The 18,220-nt window shown below is 34.8% G+C and overlaps 1 protein-coding gene across 2 annotated transcripts in view; it reads left to right on the forward strand.

The window, feature by feature from the left end:
- The window catches only part of Gabra1 (gamma-aminobutyric acid type A receptor subunit alpha1), a 49,205-nt gene that overhangs the window by 987 nt on the left and 29,998 nt on the right, over positions 1-18,220 (forward strand). The window contains exons 1-4 of one of the 2 annotated variants that reach the window (XM_010622242.3): positions 329-346; positions 2,059-2,147; positions 5,519-5,631; positions 16,820-16,887. In XM_010622242.3, the coding sequence (XP_010620544.1) occupies positions 2,074-2,147; positions 5,519-5,631; positions 16,820-16,887 (255 nt within the window). In that variant the 5' untranslated portion in view covers positions 329-346; positions 2,059-2,073. Of the gene's footprint in view, positions 1-328; positions 347-2,058; positions 2,148-5,518; positions 5,632-16,819; positions 16,888-18,220 lie in introns of those variants that run through there. The other variant, XM_010622244.3, reaches the window with a different exon arrangement.

Here is an 18,220-nt window from a genome sequence, read left to right on the forward strand (position 1 = left end):
TTTTTTTTTTTTTTTTTTTTTTTTTTTTTTTTTTTTTTTTTTTTTTTTTGCAAGGGGGAGTCTGGTGAGTTTGGAAGGCTGTGTTGGGGGCCATCACCGAAAGTTAAGGAGCTGGGACAGAAAACCTGCTTCTCTGGTTCCATCCCAGGGAAGGCACTATCTAATCCTGGCTGGAAAAAATGCATCTTTTCTTTTTCTCTTTTCTCTTTTTTCCCCCCAGTGGACACTGCTGGTGTAGGGGTCTCCCATTCTGAACAGGAATAATTCAGTATGATTTGATAGGGGTGGCAGGGGACATGGGGTCTGGAGTGTGCGCATCTGAATGCGAGGTTCAAGGTGGAAAAGGGTAAGGAGGAGGCAGCTCGGTGTTTCCTTAAACTATTATGTTTGTATTTGCAAGAAACTTTCTCGCTCAACTTAAGTGCCACGCTATGTTTATCATTCTCTTAAAAATATAAGAGGAGGGCAAAAATCGATGCTTTCTTGCTTTGGGGTCTTGTTTGGTTTTGTTTACCCCTTAGGAGTTCCTTCTTTTCACAAAAATCAACAAAATTTAACAGGGCGATGATAAGTTGTTTTCCCTTTTATAAAGGATGTTAAAGATTAATGGAAGGGTAAATTGTAATTGTGGCATTTATAAGCAACATTTTAACATAATGAAATTTTTCCAAGATTTCTTGTTGTATTCTACTCATCTTGTCAAAACCAGTCACCAAATTAAGTAAGAGCTAGGAGAGGCTCACAGTTCTTATCTGTACACCATTTCACTTTAAACACATTAATTATATTTCATTGCTTACAAACCTGTTTGTAATGGCTTTACTGATTCAAGATGATGCCTGAGAGTGTAGAAGCTTTTTAAAGGCATATCACATTAAATTATAGAATTCTTACTGAAAAATATGCTTTAAAATACTTGAAATACTTATAAAGATTCAGGAAAGTGCTAACAAATGCCTTTAACAATTCTCATGTTAGGATGGTATTAGTTATAGCACTCTGAACTAAAATGTTACCATAGCTGTTCCTTAACCAGGCAGTGCATTGAATTTCCAAACCCAATTCCACAAACTGGTTATACATACATTTAATTCCCATTTCTCTAGCATCCCACCACCAAGTCTAAATTCAACAACCAAATCCTGATTGATTACACTTTACCTCAAAGGAAAAAAAAATACCCCTTTTCATGCAAAAGCAAAAGCAAACCATTCCAGCTTCCATCTGTTTTGAGAAGAAACATTTTTCTAGCAGTGACCCTAGCAGAATTGGAGAGGGATTGAAAGATGTATGTGGGGATGTTTGCATTTTTGTGTGTTTGGTTTGTGTGTGTGTGTGTGTGTGTGTGTATGTGTGTGTGTGTGTGTGTGTGAGGGGGGGGGGAGGGAGATATCAGCACATGGCTTGACTATAAAGTATGTCCTTTAGCCTCACAGAAGCATTAGTGAGCATATTTAACAAGGCAATCACAGGCAGAGAATAGAATCACGACTTCGGCATTCAACAGTGTGCTTCCAATGGTCTTTATGAAGAGATAATACAGTTGCTTCTGAAAGCAAGGTACATCCAGAATTCAGAGATGAATTCAGTCAACAGAGCGAGTTAAGCTACCACATCCTACCTCCAAATGTGTTCTGTTACAGACACCACCTAAAATTTTTTTTCAGGTGGAGCTCATTAATGGGAGTTCAAATCAAAAAGGTCAAAAATTTTAGATCGTAAACAACAAGAAGAGAACAAAGCAAACTAAAATAAAACACAAAACCTAAAGAAACAGACTCACATTTTTTATGTTAAGCAATACTGTCACCTGAAAGCATTTCAAGTTGCATTCTTTGATGAGAGAAATTAAGATACGGATGTATTTTTGAATGGAGGAATGGAAGGGGAAGTGGAGGACGATGGTCCAGGTTTCCATCTTGCCAATGAGGTGTCATATTCCAGTGAGGTCATTTCCTGACTTCAAAGCTTTCATCTGAACTGCCTCAGTCAGCCCTAGTGGTTCTAACCTGATGTTTCTTGCAAGACACATTGATCTCTACTTGTTCTACTTTTCAGCTGCTCAAGCCCGCGATGAAGAAAAGTCCGGGTCTCTCTGACTCTCTTTGGGCCTGGACCCTCCTTCTGAGCACACTGACTGGAAGAAGGTGGGGACACTTTATTTTCAATCTGCATGGGAATTTCTGTAACTTTTTATTTATTCCCTTAAGGGAAGAAAATTGTCCACTGATAAATTTATGACTAAGAGAATTAAAAAAAATAAACCTTAACTGCAATAAAACTCCAGCTAAGAATAAAGAATAGAATGACAAAGTCATCTTATTAGAATGTCAGTTATACACTTAAACCGTTAAGAATTGTATTAATTCAACATTTAAGTCTTAAATAGAACTTTTCAGTGTTTAGCTGTAACTGGACAAAACATACAATTTCTCAATTCATAGAAAAAGTTACCAAATTAATGTCTGCATTCCACGCAAGTTCATTCTCCAAAAGAAAATTTTTAGCCAATTGTAAAGATCATAGAGTAAATCTTGAAGATATGGAAGGGAAAAAGTCTAAAACAGTATTTGCAATTTGAAAGTCTTAAGTCTTCATAAATGAATGTGCATATGATGTTTCAAAACCTTTTTTTTTGCACAACGAAGAATGGAGTACGTATTAGAAAAACATTTAAAAATAGGTTAAAACTAACTTCTTTAATTGAATCATAATTAGCAAGCAAACAAGTCATTACAAAAAATTTAAATTTAACCATATTCAGAATATTTTTGATGATCCAATCAAAAACATACGATATTATAGTTGCAACTGTATGAATGACTAAACATTTTAGATTCTTCTTTACCTGTTTTAAAATGTCTTATTTAGGCTGTTATTATGGCTCGTAAGAAAATATTAGACATACTTTAAAAAGTTGAGATTCTCCAAGTGTAAAAATGAACCCTCATGAGTTAAAGAGATGAACTAGCCTGGAAAGAAATATAAATTTAGGAGGATGACTTTTTCAGTTGAGAAGTTATCTTTTATTTTTTTCTTATTGTGCACAGTAGATACTGGCTACCAGATGAACAGGTCAACTATTGTCAGATACTCTTAATTTGAGTTCTGCTTTTGAAAAATTGTATCAAGTGTTACTATCATAATGACCTGTAGATGGAGTTAGTGCACAGTGTTTTATTATACAGTGGTTCATATGGAATCAAAATCAGGTAATATAACTGACATTTTTCTTCAAAATATGTATTCCATTTATGCAACACTACGTTGCCATGAGTGTTCATCACTAAAGAAATAATTGTGATGTTTTTCCTAAATTTCTTCTCTGGCATTTACAATTAGACATAGTAAATTAGACGTGAAGAAATGTGAAAAAAATCACATAAAGTATTTCCATTCCAAATGAGGTAGCAGGACTACTCTCCCTGGGGAAGGCGGAATCTCTTTTGACAAGAGTATTTCAAAGTAAACAATTGTTGAAAGCAAAAATTAGAAAAAAATCATTTCCCTAATTGTGCATAAGCTGTGAAAGTATAGGAAACATGGGTAAGAGTAAAAGATACCCATATTCCATAGGTTGGGTAACGATCTGACCGTACTCTGCCAGACCATCCCATCTTTTCTCCCTGTTTTTGATCACTGCTTTCTTCTTTAGAGTTCTCCATCAGGAGCTCCTCACAACTTAAGGTGCGCTAGCAGTTCTTTTCCATCTTTATCAAGATGACCTTCCAATATCCTTGAAAGAGGCATGCATGGCTCTTGCTCTTGTGACAATGATTTTTTATAAATACTTACATCCAGAAAATTATTTTTGCGTTACTGCTGTCATCTGCCAGTAAGACACACTTGAAGACACAAAATTGAAAATTTGATTCAAAAAAATAGCAAGATGTTTAATTTTGCCATAGAATAGTAAGCCCTCAAATTGTGTGGCATTAAATGTTGAATTCAGAATAATAAAGCATTGTTTCATAGGAGAGAGAGAGAGAGAGAGAGAGAGAGTCAGCCATGGGTAGCTTTTAGATAACTAACTTGTTAAATAAGAACTTTGTCAGAAAGGCATCCATTGCATGTTGCTAATACAAATTTATTACCTGCAAAAGTTTGTGATCATTTGATTATATTTCTTTTCCGGTCAAATAAGTAAATTTTGGTTAAAAAGTTGCTATTTTTCCTATATTTCTCAGTAATATAAACACATGAGAGTGAAGCAAAAAGTCCCTTAAATAGAAACTGGAAAGATACAGATTTGTGGCAGCTTCTTAGTTTGTCCACTATTTTCATTTATCATTGTACTCAAGGTCAGAGCTATCATTCATTGATGTTTATCAATCAGTGTGATCCATGCTAAGATAAAAAATTATTTTCTCAAAGGAGTTTGGAGGTATCATGCTAATCATTACATAAAATATACTTTCAAGGGGCATAGATATTAATATGACTGATATAGAAAATAATATTTTAACTGAGGTCACTATAAGGCTGAAAATCAAAAGACTAATTAAGTGATGGTAACACATCAGCTACATTCTCAAACAATAAGATCTGAACACGAATAATTATTCCCACATAGAAAAATCAAGATTAAGTTTTAGCCAAAAGTTTATAAAAACTCATTTCTAGATCAGATTTGCTCACAAACTGTGGTGTGTGCTTAAATAACACCCTAAAACCGTAACCATTTAGTGAGGTATAAACTAAGAGCATTGAACCTGATCTTTTCCAAGGATTCTTTTGTGGCTAAATCTAGAAATGACAAAATTCAATTCGTTAGATTTGGATAAAAACATTTTAAAAATCAGACAACAAATCTTAAGGGAAAAGGAAATTTTCATATTGATTTAAAACATAATCTACAAAATAAGTTTTATCTATGTTTCCGATCTAAATGTCTTAAAGGATAACCAAAAAATCAAAGCAGGGTTATAGGAAGTGGATGAAAAAAGGATGCTGAGAAAGTGAAAGCAGTTTGATGTATGTTAAATTAAAAACAAAACTATGAATTGTCTTCTAACTCATATAGACATATATATATATATATAAACGTATATATATACTCTCTCTCTCTATATATATATATATACACACATATATATACATGTACATACACACACACATATATATGTATATATACACATATATATATATGTATATGAACTTGCAAAGAAGTTTTCTAGGTTCCCCCCCCCAATTTGAGTTAACAGCTTAGCTTGGTCTGAGAAGATACTGTATACACTACAACATAATATACACATTGAAAATTCAAAAAGTAAGGAGACAAAACTCCTTTTACATTATTTTCCTTTTAAATGTAGAAATATTAGAATAAAGGGCCTATCACTGGTGAGGAAAAATATGAAAAAATGACAAGAGCTAAAATACAGGATTTAAAAAAAAATTTTACCAGAAAGAAGTGTCAAAGACTCAACAGAAAGTAGGAACATTGGGAAAAGTTTTGAATTAGCAAAAGGTTTTCGTACATGGCTTTCACAGTACTTCTCTTTATGCTTATTTTCAGCTCTGCACAGCCTTCAGTACAAGATGAACTTAAAGACAACACCACTGTCTTCACCAGGATTTTGGACCGACTCCTAGATGGCTATGACAATCGCCTAAGGCCAGGACTGGGAGGCGAGTAACCTTAGTTTACTTTTGCTTTAGGGACTGATATTAAATCTTTATTACAATCTTGCTTTCCTTTTCAGGGGTAATCTCGTGAAAATGGAACATGCAGTCTTAAAGATTACTTTTAAAAGGGTACTCATTGTTGGTTCAGTTTTACCATCGTAGTTTTGTGCCCACATCTGTATATAGGAAGAGACAAAATTCTCATAACATGACAAAGATATGACGTTTACTTGACAAGTGCAATGCTTTCTAATAATTTGATTCTGCGTGGACAAGTAGGGGTAACGTTCTTCTTTCCAGACTGTTTCGACTTCACCTGGCACTGCTATTTTTACACTGAATTCAAATAAGACACCTCTATTTCTGTTGCTTAAATATATATTTTGAAGCCAGTCATAGCGGTGCATGCTTGTCATTCCAACACTAAGAAGGCTGAGACAGGAGGATGACAGGGAGTTCAAGTCCAGCTGAGGATTAAATAGTGAGTTCAAGATCAGCCGGAACTATATAAAGAGACCTTGTCCCCAAAACTAAACAAGCAAAAAATAAACATTTATTTTGGTGTATTACAAATAGATAACTCTATCTCATGTTAGATTAGCTGCACCTCTACGATCAACAGTAAATGAGATACATAGTTCTGTTTTTTAAACCTTGCATTTGACCTTACATTCTAATTTTCTGTATTAAACTTATTTCTCTTGGCGTATCAACTAATTGATTATAATAGGGAATTTCTGCTTATAAAATATAAAAACACTACAGTGACAACAGTTACTTAACTCTAGAAATTGCACACATATTTGAATAACCCTTGAATGAAATGACAAAGCACTTTCCTTTAAACAAAGATTAATGAACAACATCAAAATATTGATCTTACAGAACAAGAAGTGAGGCAAGAGAATAAATGATAGTTTATAGTCACAGGAGAATCCAACGTTATGATTATGATTCTCAGGTATAGCTCATATTACACGTTTTTCCAACTCACTAGTAGAAACTACTTAGTAGCAACATTTAAATAGTAATGAAACGTCAACATTAAGGAAGCCAGCTCTTCTTGACTTAGCACAAATAAGCAAAGAATAAGAAGCTTCGAAGTTCAAACACTGATTTTTACAATGAATGATAACAGGAATTTAAAATCACCTAAAAATACGTGGCATTGTGCAAGCACACGGATGGGCGTCGTGGTCTGTTTTGAAGCTGGACCAATGTCCTCAGCGTCTAGAGGGTAAGAGGAACCACGCTGTCACAGCCACTACTCTAATATACATCTCGCGCCTTAGCTGATGTCCTTTCTTATCAGTTTCAAACATTCACTTTACGATATGCTATACACGTTTCTTCAAGTTGTACCTCTACCTAGATTTAGGTAAGTTTTTAATAAAAAGAAATCCTGAAGTTGCCAGGTGTGGTGACAAGCCTGTGGTCCCAGCGGCACGCAGGTCCTTTGCGCCTGGGAATTCAAGGGCAGCACGAGTAACAGGGGGAGCCTCCCCGCCCCGCCCCTCCTCCTCCCTCCTCTGCTCTCTCAAAAAAGAAAGAAAAGAGAAAGAGATAGGGGAAGGACAGAGGAGGGAGAGAGGCGAAGAGCAGAAAGGGAGGGAGAGAGGTCTTGAAAGTCAACCCGAAGGGGTCATTATCATGTCGGTTTATATCTCAACATCTGGATGGGCTCTGGGAAAGGGGCCTCCATTCACAGAATTTGAAGTAAATTACAAAGGTGGCCCACAGGGAAAGGATATACAAAAGGAGAAACAAAAGGAGGTACAAAAAGGCGAAACACGGTTTTGACGTGGACTTTTAAAAGCAATACTTACGAAGGTACTGATAAAATGTATAGGATTTCTTTATTCCATGTCTTTCCTGCTTCACGACAATATTCTTTACAAAAAGCAGAATTGTAAAACATATCTAAAAGCTTTCTTTTCATCCTACTTTAGGAAACCCTATTTACCATTTTATTTTGCTTTTTCCCATTAAGCTTATTGGTTCATTATTTTTAAATTGGTACATTCAAAGCAAATTTATCATTGCTATCTTGTACCTTTACACGAAATGTCTTGGTTCTTATTTTCCCCCATACCCTTGCCCTCCCTTCACCCCTTCACCCTTTCATGCTTATATACATATCCTCTCAAAGATTTGCGTGTAGTTTTCAGTTTGTTAAAGAATGTTACAAATATGCACAATTTCTCTAACAATCAGCTGCGCTGTTATATTGCTATTTGGGCTAGATGTAATAAGCATTAACTACTAATTTTTATCCAATCGCATATAACTCTCTAACAATAAATATATACAGTAGCTCATTATTTGAATATAATCTAAGCAGGAAGTATGTGAACTAATTATTTATGTGGGCACTATATCACACAGACCCATGAAGCCTGCGGATACACAGACTGAGAACAGGCTACTGGTGACAGTGGGAAATTTGTTCACAGAAATGGCTACACTGATTCAGCTTCAGCATCACTACTTTTCAATCTATTTTTATTATCCATTAAAACTACGAAAACAACCACAGCAGGATGAGTAAACTAAAGAGCAAAAGTAGTCATTGTCCAAGTACAGACATGGTATAGCCTTTTACACTGACATGAATATAATATGCTGTAGTAACAGGGAATTCTAGGACTTGGGAAGACTATTTTGTAAAAATGGATGTGCTTTTGTCTTTACTAAACAGTTGTTGTTTAATTTTTATATTACTTATTCCTGGAACATTGACTTATACAATATGATGAATATTAAACCAATTGAAAAGTAGCTCAAATCTTTCCTATATTTCTATTTTAAATATTTTCCGGAAATACAGTACAACTAAATGTGGTAAATTTGAGAATTTGTAAGGTTTTAATACTGACTAAACTTATTTTTTAGATATATTTTTGGAGTGCATTTTTAATCCCTAAGGGCGAAGGTGGCATATGCTTATTACAGAGAGTCATTTATATTTTTAAGTGGATTTTCAGAATATCTGTCACTAGAGAACTACAGTTTAAATCCTAAGTATAGTTTTAAAACACTGTTAAAAATATAATCAACTACAGAATTAGGAAAATAAATGTTAACGCCATTAGTTGATGATTAGTATGTTAAAATTATCTTGCTTTTTTTCTTCGGGATTATTTAATTTCATTCATTTCTGCCACAGAGCTCTGGTAATTTAAATATGACATGAGTTCCCATAAATCCTTAATGAAAAATGGATCTCCTTCATTTTGTTTTTGATATAAGCCCTTTATTTTCAGATTTTTAACTGGAACACAAACAGGATGAATTTGAAGGAATAAAATCTTGACTAGGGCACATTTTAGAAGAATTACATAAGTTTTTACCTTCTTCTTACCTGTTCTTGGTAGTTACTGGAAATTTGCTTATTATTTCTATATTCAGTTTTAAATGTACTCTCAATAAATAATGCACTGGATGATGGGTGTATCTCAAACATAGACAAAAATGGCAAACGAAAGAAACATGAATATGTTTTATTAATATGAGACAACTTCAGGTGGATGGATGAGTAGAGAGGTAGAAATGTAGACTGGTAGACAGGATCGTGCGTAGTAAGAGGACTCTGCTATATATTTAACAATATTTAGGTAAAGTTTTTTTTTCTTTGATCCATAAGTGTTGTGGATTTGGTTTTGGGAGATCTGAGTGGTTTGGTTTTGGGAGTTTTGCTTTGTTTAGATTTTGTTTTAGATTTTGCTTAAGAAAAAAGAGGATATGATACTCTGTCATATTGTGACAGTGTTAAATAAAATAAAAAGGTTCTATTGAAAATACAAAAAAAGAAGCCAGGTGCAGCCTATAATCCCATTAATTTTATCTGGTTATTTTAATGCAAGGTACGGAGCAAATGCTCAGACTCTGGCAAATTCAACTCACTTCCACAGAAAAACCTTATTTTGAAATTCTGTAACTTAGTTGAATTTCAGACAAAAGACAGACAGCTACCAAAAGCTCAGGAGGGACTTTAAAAGTGGACAGAGAGCACCTTTTAGCCTACAGTGAGTGGTTAAGATCTCCATTAACATTTTGAATTCAACTTGTCTAATGAATCCAGCCTAGATCCGCCAAGCAGTGGTCTAGCCTGTTTACAAAACCACCTCCACTCATGTGTCCTGCTGTGAAGAGTCATCTTGAAGCATCTGAGATAAGACTTGGCTAGGAGACCATACACCGATTATAAAGGCCACTCTTAGGAAGCAGCTGCAGTTTAGTTTTTGTGTAGCTAGTTTTTTTCTTTCTTTCTTTCTTTCTTTTTTCTTTTTTTTTCTTTTTTTTGTACCGGGGATCAAAGTCAAACCTTGTGTTCGTGAGGCAGGAGGTAGAACCACTGAGCTAAATCCCTGTCCCTGTGCAAACCACTTCTCCATTTCCCATCCTGATTCTAGTACCAATTTGGGATTTTTTAAAAGAACATTTTCTATACATTATTGCTTTTCATGACAGAAACTGTATTCTGCATTTACAAGAAAACATCATGGAGTGTTCTGGAGATAAGAGTCTCATTGTTAATCATCAGGGACTGCCTTTTTGGAAAATGTAACCGAAAACAAAGTCTTACGTGATAGAATATTCTTCTAAGATTTTGATATTATTTTTGTGCCTCTAAACTACTCCAATAGGAAACATGTTATGTTTCTATAGCCCCAAAGCTATAAGAAATTACAAAATTTAGATCAAATTTTATACAGAGCCCCCCAACAATTCCTCCAACAATGTCACCTATACCCCCCATAGCGCTAACACTCCCTGAGCAGAAAATACTCATCTTATGAGGAGGGGAGAGGGGAGCTTCTCAGTAGAAACAGAATAAATGACTGGTGTAATTAAATTGGCCTTTCTTTCTTGGAAATGCTTGTGTCATTTGAGTTCTTGTAATCCAAAAACAAAAAAGGGTTAAGAATGATTAAATATCTTGAAGCCCGACTTTCTATCTATATCCATATTTAGCAGCAAAATATATTCAAAATGTAGTAGCTTTACATAGCAATGAGAGGAAAAGGGCCAACTTCTCTAAGGCAAGAAGAAAATAGAAATCAAGGACAGGGAACAAAAGTGTTGCTCCAGCCAGGTCATTGCCTCATCCAGGTATATATATTGATGTTTATCTGGGAACTTCAGATATTTTTAATTTATACACAATATCTTTTTGGGGAGGTATAGGGAAATGACCTCAGGACTTTGCGCTTGGCCAGGCAGGCGGCAAAACCACTGAGCTAAATCCCCAGCCCTAAACAGTATCATTTCAAAGTAGAATTCTGAGATACATTTTATTGTGATGACTGTTAGTCTATTTAATCCCTGCATCCTGTTTGTCCTTGTGAATTAATAGACAAAGTAGCTCAAATAGGGCTTGCGCTTGGCCAGGCAGGCGGCAAAACCACTGAGCTAAATCCCCAGCCCTAAACAGTATCATTTTAAAGTAGAATTCTGAGATACATTTTATTGTGACGACTTAGTCTATTTAATCCCTGCATCCTGTTTGTCCTTGTGAATTAATAGACAAAGTAGTTCAAATAGGGTGATACAGCTCCTCCCTCAGCCTGGTGTAGTGAATATTATCAACAGATAGCGCGTTCAGTGGTTATACAGGGAATGTCACATTGAACAAACTGAGTGATAGGTACTGCTAACATTACCTACAACTCCTCCCTGTTCCTTTCTTCTTCTATTTCGTTTACTGCAGTCAGTGCTACAATCTTCTTTTCACACAGCGTCAGATATTTCCTAAATGATAAGTAATGTCCAGTTACTTCAGTACCCAAAGGCATGCAGTGCAGTAGAACGGAGGCCAGCCTCTTTCCACCGGAGCATCAGTTTGTACTGTGATCACGGGCATCTCCAAGTTCTCATTATGTTGGACTTCTCTTTCTTAAAAACACCTTCTGAGCACAGATTTGTTGTTTTGTTTTTTTCCCGTTTTATTTATTTTATTTTATTTTTTGGTACTGCGGATTGAACTCGGGTCCTTGCGCTTGCAAGGCAGGCCACCGAGCCGCTGACCTAAATCCCCCACCCTCTTTTTTTTCCTGTTTTAATCTCTCTCCTTAGATCTGGATATCTTTGAATTTTTCTCAATTTTTAGGTTTCAGTTCATTTAAAAGACATTATTTCAGAGCATTCATAATGGTTTGAATTTAATTAGGGTAATGTGTGTGTATGTGTCATAAATAACTGTTATGAAATTATGACTACTTATATCTCTATACCTATCTGCCTAGTTATCTAATGTATCTAAAATATGTTTTCCTGACACAATATGTGAGGTGCGCTACGAAGTAGGGGCTTTGCACTTTTATACATCATTAAATTACTGTTACCCAGAATCATGCCTAACTGACACATAGAAACTTTTGTTAACTAAATTAACGCACCGAACAAATGCCTCTCGAAGAGTTCTTTACATCACAGTCATATTTAACCTTCCAGTGTTACATAGTTGACTATGAAGATATTATTTCTTCATTTGAGAGGTGAGAAAATAGATTCAGAGAGATTAAAGGATTGTATCTAAAAATCACACAGCTTGTACTTAAGAAAAGTCAGACTTACAATCTGAGCACTTAGACTCTTACAATGTACTTACTATTTTACTATGCTTTTTATCTCATTTTTACCTCCAATACTAATCACCTTTTTGAATTATCACTTCAAAATATGTTATTGCAATACTTACCAGCAGGGTATCAACAGTCTAAAAAATTCCCAGTAAAACAGAAGCTGCTATCAAGGGTATGCGACATAGAATTTGGACATATTTCTACATATAGTTGTGTATATGTATGTATAAACGAGGTAGTGTCTGAGGATGTGTTTAAGAAATGAGTTTAACTGATTTATTTATTATCAGACATTTTACACTAATTTATTATTTTCAGGTAATCTTAATTTTAATGACAGTCATCATTATCATCATCATTTTACATAACGCTACTCAATTATTTTTTCCCTTGAAAATGCACAATGGTGGTTATTTCTCTTTAAATAATCTATCAAGTTTTATTTATAATGGATATAGGAGATCACTGTGAAGGAAATAGGTTGAAAAATTCTTTGAATAATTAGCTCTTTGAACATGTCTGACATTCAAGATATTTTAAATAATTTCTATGATCATGCAATTTCTTGCTTCATAGATGGTTCAGTCATATTTAGTATTATGTTGGTCTACAGTCCTTTTACCTAAATTTTATCACAAATCCCTGATTCATACTGTATACTCTAAAACAGAATACACAGAAACACTAAAACATGTTGACTATTCACCATATGATCTACAGAAGCTTTAGGTTAAAGCTTTAGGTGTTTTCCATATATTTCTAATGATAGATAGATAGATAGATAGATAGATAGATAGATAGATAGATAGATAATAGATAAATGGATAGATTGACTGATTTTGTGTCTGAATCTCAATGAAGTGAGGGAACTGAAAGGACAAAATTTTCCCAGCACTTGAGAAAAGGATCACAAAATTTCTTTCTTTCTTTCTTTTCTTTCTGTCTGTCTGTCTGTCTGTCTTTCTTTCTTTCTTTCTTTCTCTTTCTTTTATTAGCAATTTTCTTAAGTCTTATCCAAAATACATTAAATATGAGAACATTTTCCATTTAAGCCTGGTCCCAAATCAGGAGGTCTTAATTTCAACCGCCATTTCTTTGCAAGACAGGGAGTTAACCATGCTACCCTTTGCTATATTGCTGGAATTTATTCACAATGCTCTTGAATCTTTGCAGCTGGCATAATAAAATGTTTCTACTGCTTAAGAGAGATAAAGGTATCTATTAGGCAAAAACTTAAAAGTACATACAGAAATACAGTAGAGGCCCTCAAGAAGAAGGTGTGTTAGTGTCTGGGTGCGTGAAGAATGATACTGGCGTGCAGAATTACATTTACCTTCACTTTTCCCTTCTTGGGGCAGAGCTCACCCCTTCTACTCAGTAGTCGATTGGTCACTGTAATCCATCAGTTTTGCAACTTGGAAATTTTTTTACGTTTGGAGGGAAAAGAAGGAGATTGAGAACAGTAATCAGAAAGTCTTCAAGGATGCATCCGTGACTGGAGTGTGTGGTCAGAAGGTCATTTCAGAGACTCCCGGCATGGGGCTTGAGAACAGGGTCCTTGCCTTTCAATATTGCAATGGTGAATTCTGGGAAATCTCAGAGGCAAGGAGCCAGTAGAAAAGAAGATGAAGTGTTTGAAGTTGAACTGGTATGGTATATAAGGTTAAGGCCAAAGATAGATAAAAGAAAAAAACAGACTACAATGCAGTTCCAGTCATTTATGTAAATTGCTTTCCATTTATGTCTAATCTCTACATGGCACAGCAACAATTATGCATGGCAACAAATGGGTCTAAACTTAGCCATATTTCATATTCTATCTACTTGGTACAATAATCTTATAAATATGCTTTTAAGCCTTTTAATTTGTTGCTTAAGTAGCATGGCCATGTATTACTCTAAAAACAATAGAAGGAAAATGTCCCATATTTTCAGTAAATGAACACTTCATTTGTTCAGGGCACTTTGTCATGTAATATAATTCAAACTGGCTGTTCCTGAAATATCTGGTGGGTGAAATTTTAAAAACTTGATGCCTTGGAATTCTTTCTTAAAGTGGAGAAAACATGCTCTCTGTACATTTAAGAAATAAATAACATGACACAATCTCTTCTGAGGAGTTTTATCCAGGTGTCAACTACATGTACATATGCAGAAAAGATTTGTAGGTAATTTTTACCTTTTTTTGAGGGTATGGGGGATCGAACTGAGGCTCTTGTGCTTGCGAGGCAGGTGGTGGAAACACTGAGCTAAATCCCCAGCCCTTGTAGGTAATTTTTAAATGAACATGCACCACCAAAATTTAAAGACTGAAAAAATAAAACATAATTTTGTTTCCATACATGTCACTGATTTCCATAAGATATTCATTGTGAATTCCATACTTCATAATAAGGAGAAAAGTAAAATTTAGCTATGGAAAGAAAGGAAGGTTAAGTCAAGTAGTTTTAATAAAATACAAAAGGAATATCTGATTGTATCAAAATCTATTAGAAAATAATTTATTTTTGTTTTTATGTTTTGTATGATTGACCATTTTCTGAAATACACTGGTTACTTTTGGAATCTGTAAAACTATGTCTATTTAGAAAATAATTTAGGTATCATTTCTCTTCATCGTATAGTTTCAGGAACACTTTATTGCAAGAAATTATTCTATAAATAACAAGAAACAAACTTATTTCCAATAGTAGAGATACACGGCACGAAAGAACTTGGAGCAAAAGTATACCCAAATCTCTATTACTTTTTGCCTCTCCTTTTGTATTTTTTCATGATAATAAATATGCATCTCACTATACCAAAGAAAATTCAAGTGATGCTTCTTTTGCTTGGTCTAGAAAGGGAAAAGCTGAAAGAGAAGGGACAAAATATATTCTCGTTATTTATTTTTATTTGAAAAGTGCCTCTGATGTCTAACGAAATCTAAGCTCTTTAGGATATTTTAATGAATAAAGGCTGTTCTAACTGCGAACAGGATTCTAGTAACGATACTACGTGGAGAGGTGTGTGACAGGAAGAGAGGGGTACAAGTGGAGGAAATGCCAGAAGGGGCGGGAACAGGGTGGTAGAAAGCGGACTCACTGCTGACAACCGTGCTCTAAACAAGCAGTATATAGTGACTGCAGCCAGAGAAAACTGAGGCTGGAAGTGAGTTCCAAAGACAGGACTCCACTTTATTGATCACAATCTAAGTCTTCATTTTGGATACTTAACAGGTAAATCCCAGGTAATTCTCGTGTCAAAAGGCCAACTTAAACATTTTGGAGTCAATCAAATTGCTTTCACAGAAATTAGTTATCACCAGTTCGGCTATGGAAGGGTGTTGATAACTCCAAAATGTTTTATCAACTGAGATGCACATATGTGTATTATGTAATATGATAATGCAAGACATTTTTTCTGAATGTACATTATAGAGAATGTCTAAACTAAAGGGAACTGCTGAAGGAGACAGGTCGGCCTTTCATTTTCAAAGGAATACATTACTGCATATATAGGATCATATTTTAATGTCTGACACTGGAGACAAAACTGTAGAAAAAATGAAATGAACTGCTTAAGATACTGGACTGCTACTTTTCAGAACTAAGGTGAAAATTACAGAGCTATGTTTCCCATTCTCACCCCTCATCAAATTCTTTTCCTTTGTACAAGCAATATTTTTCTATTTCTTGGTGAGTGACTATATTTCTTTGAAAATACTGCTGCTCCACTGTCACAGAAAGACAACAAATATTCAATATAATAAAATCACACAAATATATATATATTAATATACATATTAATATATATCTTCTCATAGCCAACATAATAAAATCACACATATATTAATATATATATGAATACATATATATATATATATCTTCTCATGACCAATATAATAAAATCACACTGAATGTAAAACAAATGTATTAAATAAACCTTTTCTATGCCACAATATAGTATCCTTATTCTTGAAACTGAAAATACTTACATAAGATATCATATTTTTCCAAGGGAGTAATTTAGGTGAGTCAGTTATGATTTACTGAAAGAAAACTATTATTTATACAACATACTCTTTTTTTTTTTTTTTTTTTGTACCAGGGATTGAACTCAGTACCTTGCACTTTTGAGGCAGGCGGTGGAAACACTGAACTGAATCTCTGGCCCTATAACACATACTCTTGAGACCTTAAAGAAAGCTTGCTGAGGCATACTGCATATAATCCAGGAATATCCCACATTCCTGGAGTATGCGTCTACCTGTGCCGAAATATTTAACTTTAAGGCATACTGCTATGCTAACATATATTTATTACAGTGGGAAGTGGTTTGGCATCCTTTAGGCAAGTGTGTCCATTCTTGAAGAATTCATTAAGAAGCAGCTGAGTTCTCTGTAAAGCCTGCCTCCCAAAGTGACATATTTAGGTTCTGTTCCCCAATGAAAATACTAACTGAAATTTCATGTGTAAGCAGTAAATCGTCAGGACTACACAGTGGACCAATCTTACAAATAGCTAATCAAAGGCAAGACATTTCCCATTTGGGCATGAGTATGTATGTGGTGAGGTCTAATAGGGATGTGGATAGATACTCACTGGCCCAATTTCCTGCTCCATCAGAGCGTGTAACAGAGGTGAAGACTGACATCTTCGTCACGAGCTTCGGACCAGTTTCAGACCATGATATGGTAAGTGATGCCACATCTTTGGTTTTCTCGGGATATCTTTTCAATTTAACTTTTGCAAGAAATACAGACACTGAGTTTCCAGGGAAAAATCTGAAAAAGTTTGGCTATCTCTTTTTGCCTCCATATATATCATATCTTTTATCATTTAATATTGTTATACAATGTATATGTACATTATATGCCTACCTGCATAATACACACATACATAAAACAGAAAAATCGTATTTGCTTTCCAGGTCAGCCTTATTGCTACAGCTGTCAACTACTGTATTATTTCTTTTTCCCCAGCCCTGAACTGGCTGCCTTGCTTCAGCTTGTGTTCCATAAGCTGTGTTATATTAGCTACTGTTCATATTGAGGAGGAGACCATACTGACACAAGGATGCCAGATTTTCAAATAGCCAGCACTGTTACATGACAGCCATCAGTACTGTGATTTCTGACTATTTTTGCCTATGAAGCATAAATGAGTGTAAAGTTGAGTGGATACTTGACCAGCATTAGAGACACAGTTAAAAGGCAATACACTAGTGGAAAATGTTTACACCTCATTACAAAAGACATTCAGCCAATTATTACCAAAAAACGTTAGTAAGATGAATATATAACTGCTCTGTCTTTTCCCAACATGAGTTAGCATGAATTTCTATCTAATTTGGTGGGAGTTGGTAAATCAGTAGAGCTTTTTCAATGTTATATAATATTCCTAAATGCACGAGTCCAGCTTCAATGTAAGAAAAACATAATAAAGTGGTTATGAAGATACCACTATGAATACTTCAGAGAAATATTAACCAGATATTATCTTTGGAAACACTTCTCTGTTAAAATTTAAGTATAAGTCCTTTGATTTCAAAGGATCTCAGTGATTTGGAATAAAAACTTCAAAATTATTCAGGTTTAAAATCAAGTATAACCATTTTATGCTTATGTTCTCCATTTATTCATAAATTATTTGGACATTCCTCACCCGTTCACAGTACTGACTGCCTGCTTTAGTTATGCATGTGAGTCCTACTTTTTGTGAGGCAATGCACCTTGAGGGTCATCAGGAAGGACCGTAGGTTTCAGAGTAGCAGATTTCAAATCTTACTGCCACCAGCAACAGGAATTTGGCCAAATCACTTAAGCTTCTAAAGCTTCTCAACTGTTTATATTATTATAGTTTCCTGTATCTGCTAAACTGTTAATAAATTTTAAATGAGATGCAAAGAATAAATATCTATAGTGCTTGATAAACAATAGTCACTGTAATTTTTGCCTCTGAGTCCTTTATAAGGCCATGTAGACCTCATGCCTTTTTTTTTTCTCTTTACTCATCTAAATCCTGTAT

The sequence above is a fragment of the Fukomys damarensis genome, unplaced genomic scaffold (genome assembly GCF_012274545.1).
Source record: "Fukomys damarensis isolate Sample0158 unplaced genomic scaffold, DMR_v1.0_HiC HiC_scaffold_9, whole genome shotgun sequence".
NCBI classification, from domain to species: domain Eukaryota; kingdom Metazoa; phylum Chordata; class Mammalia; order Rodentia; family Bathyergidae; genus Fukomys; species Fukomys damarensis.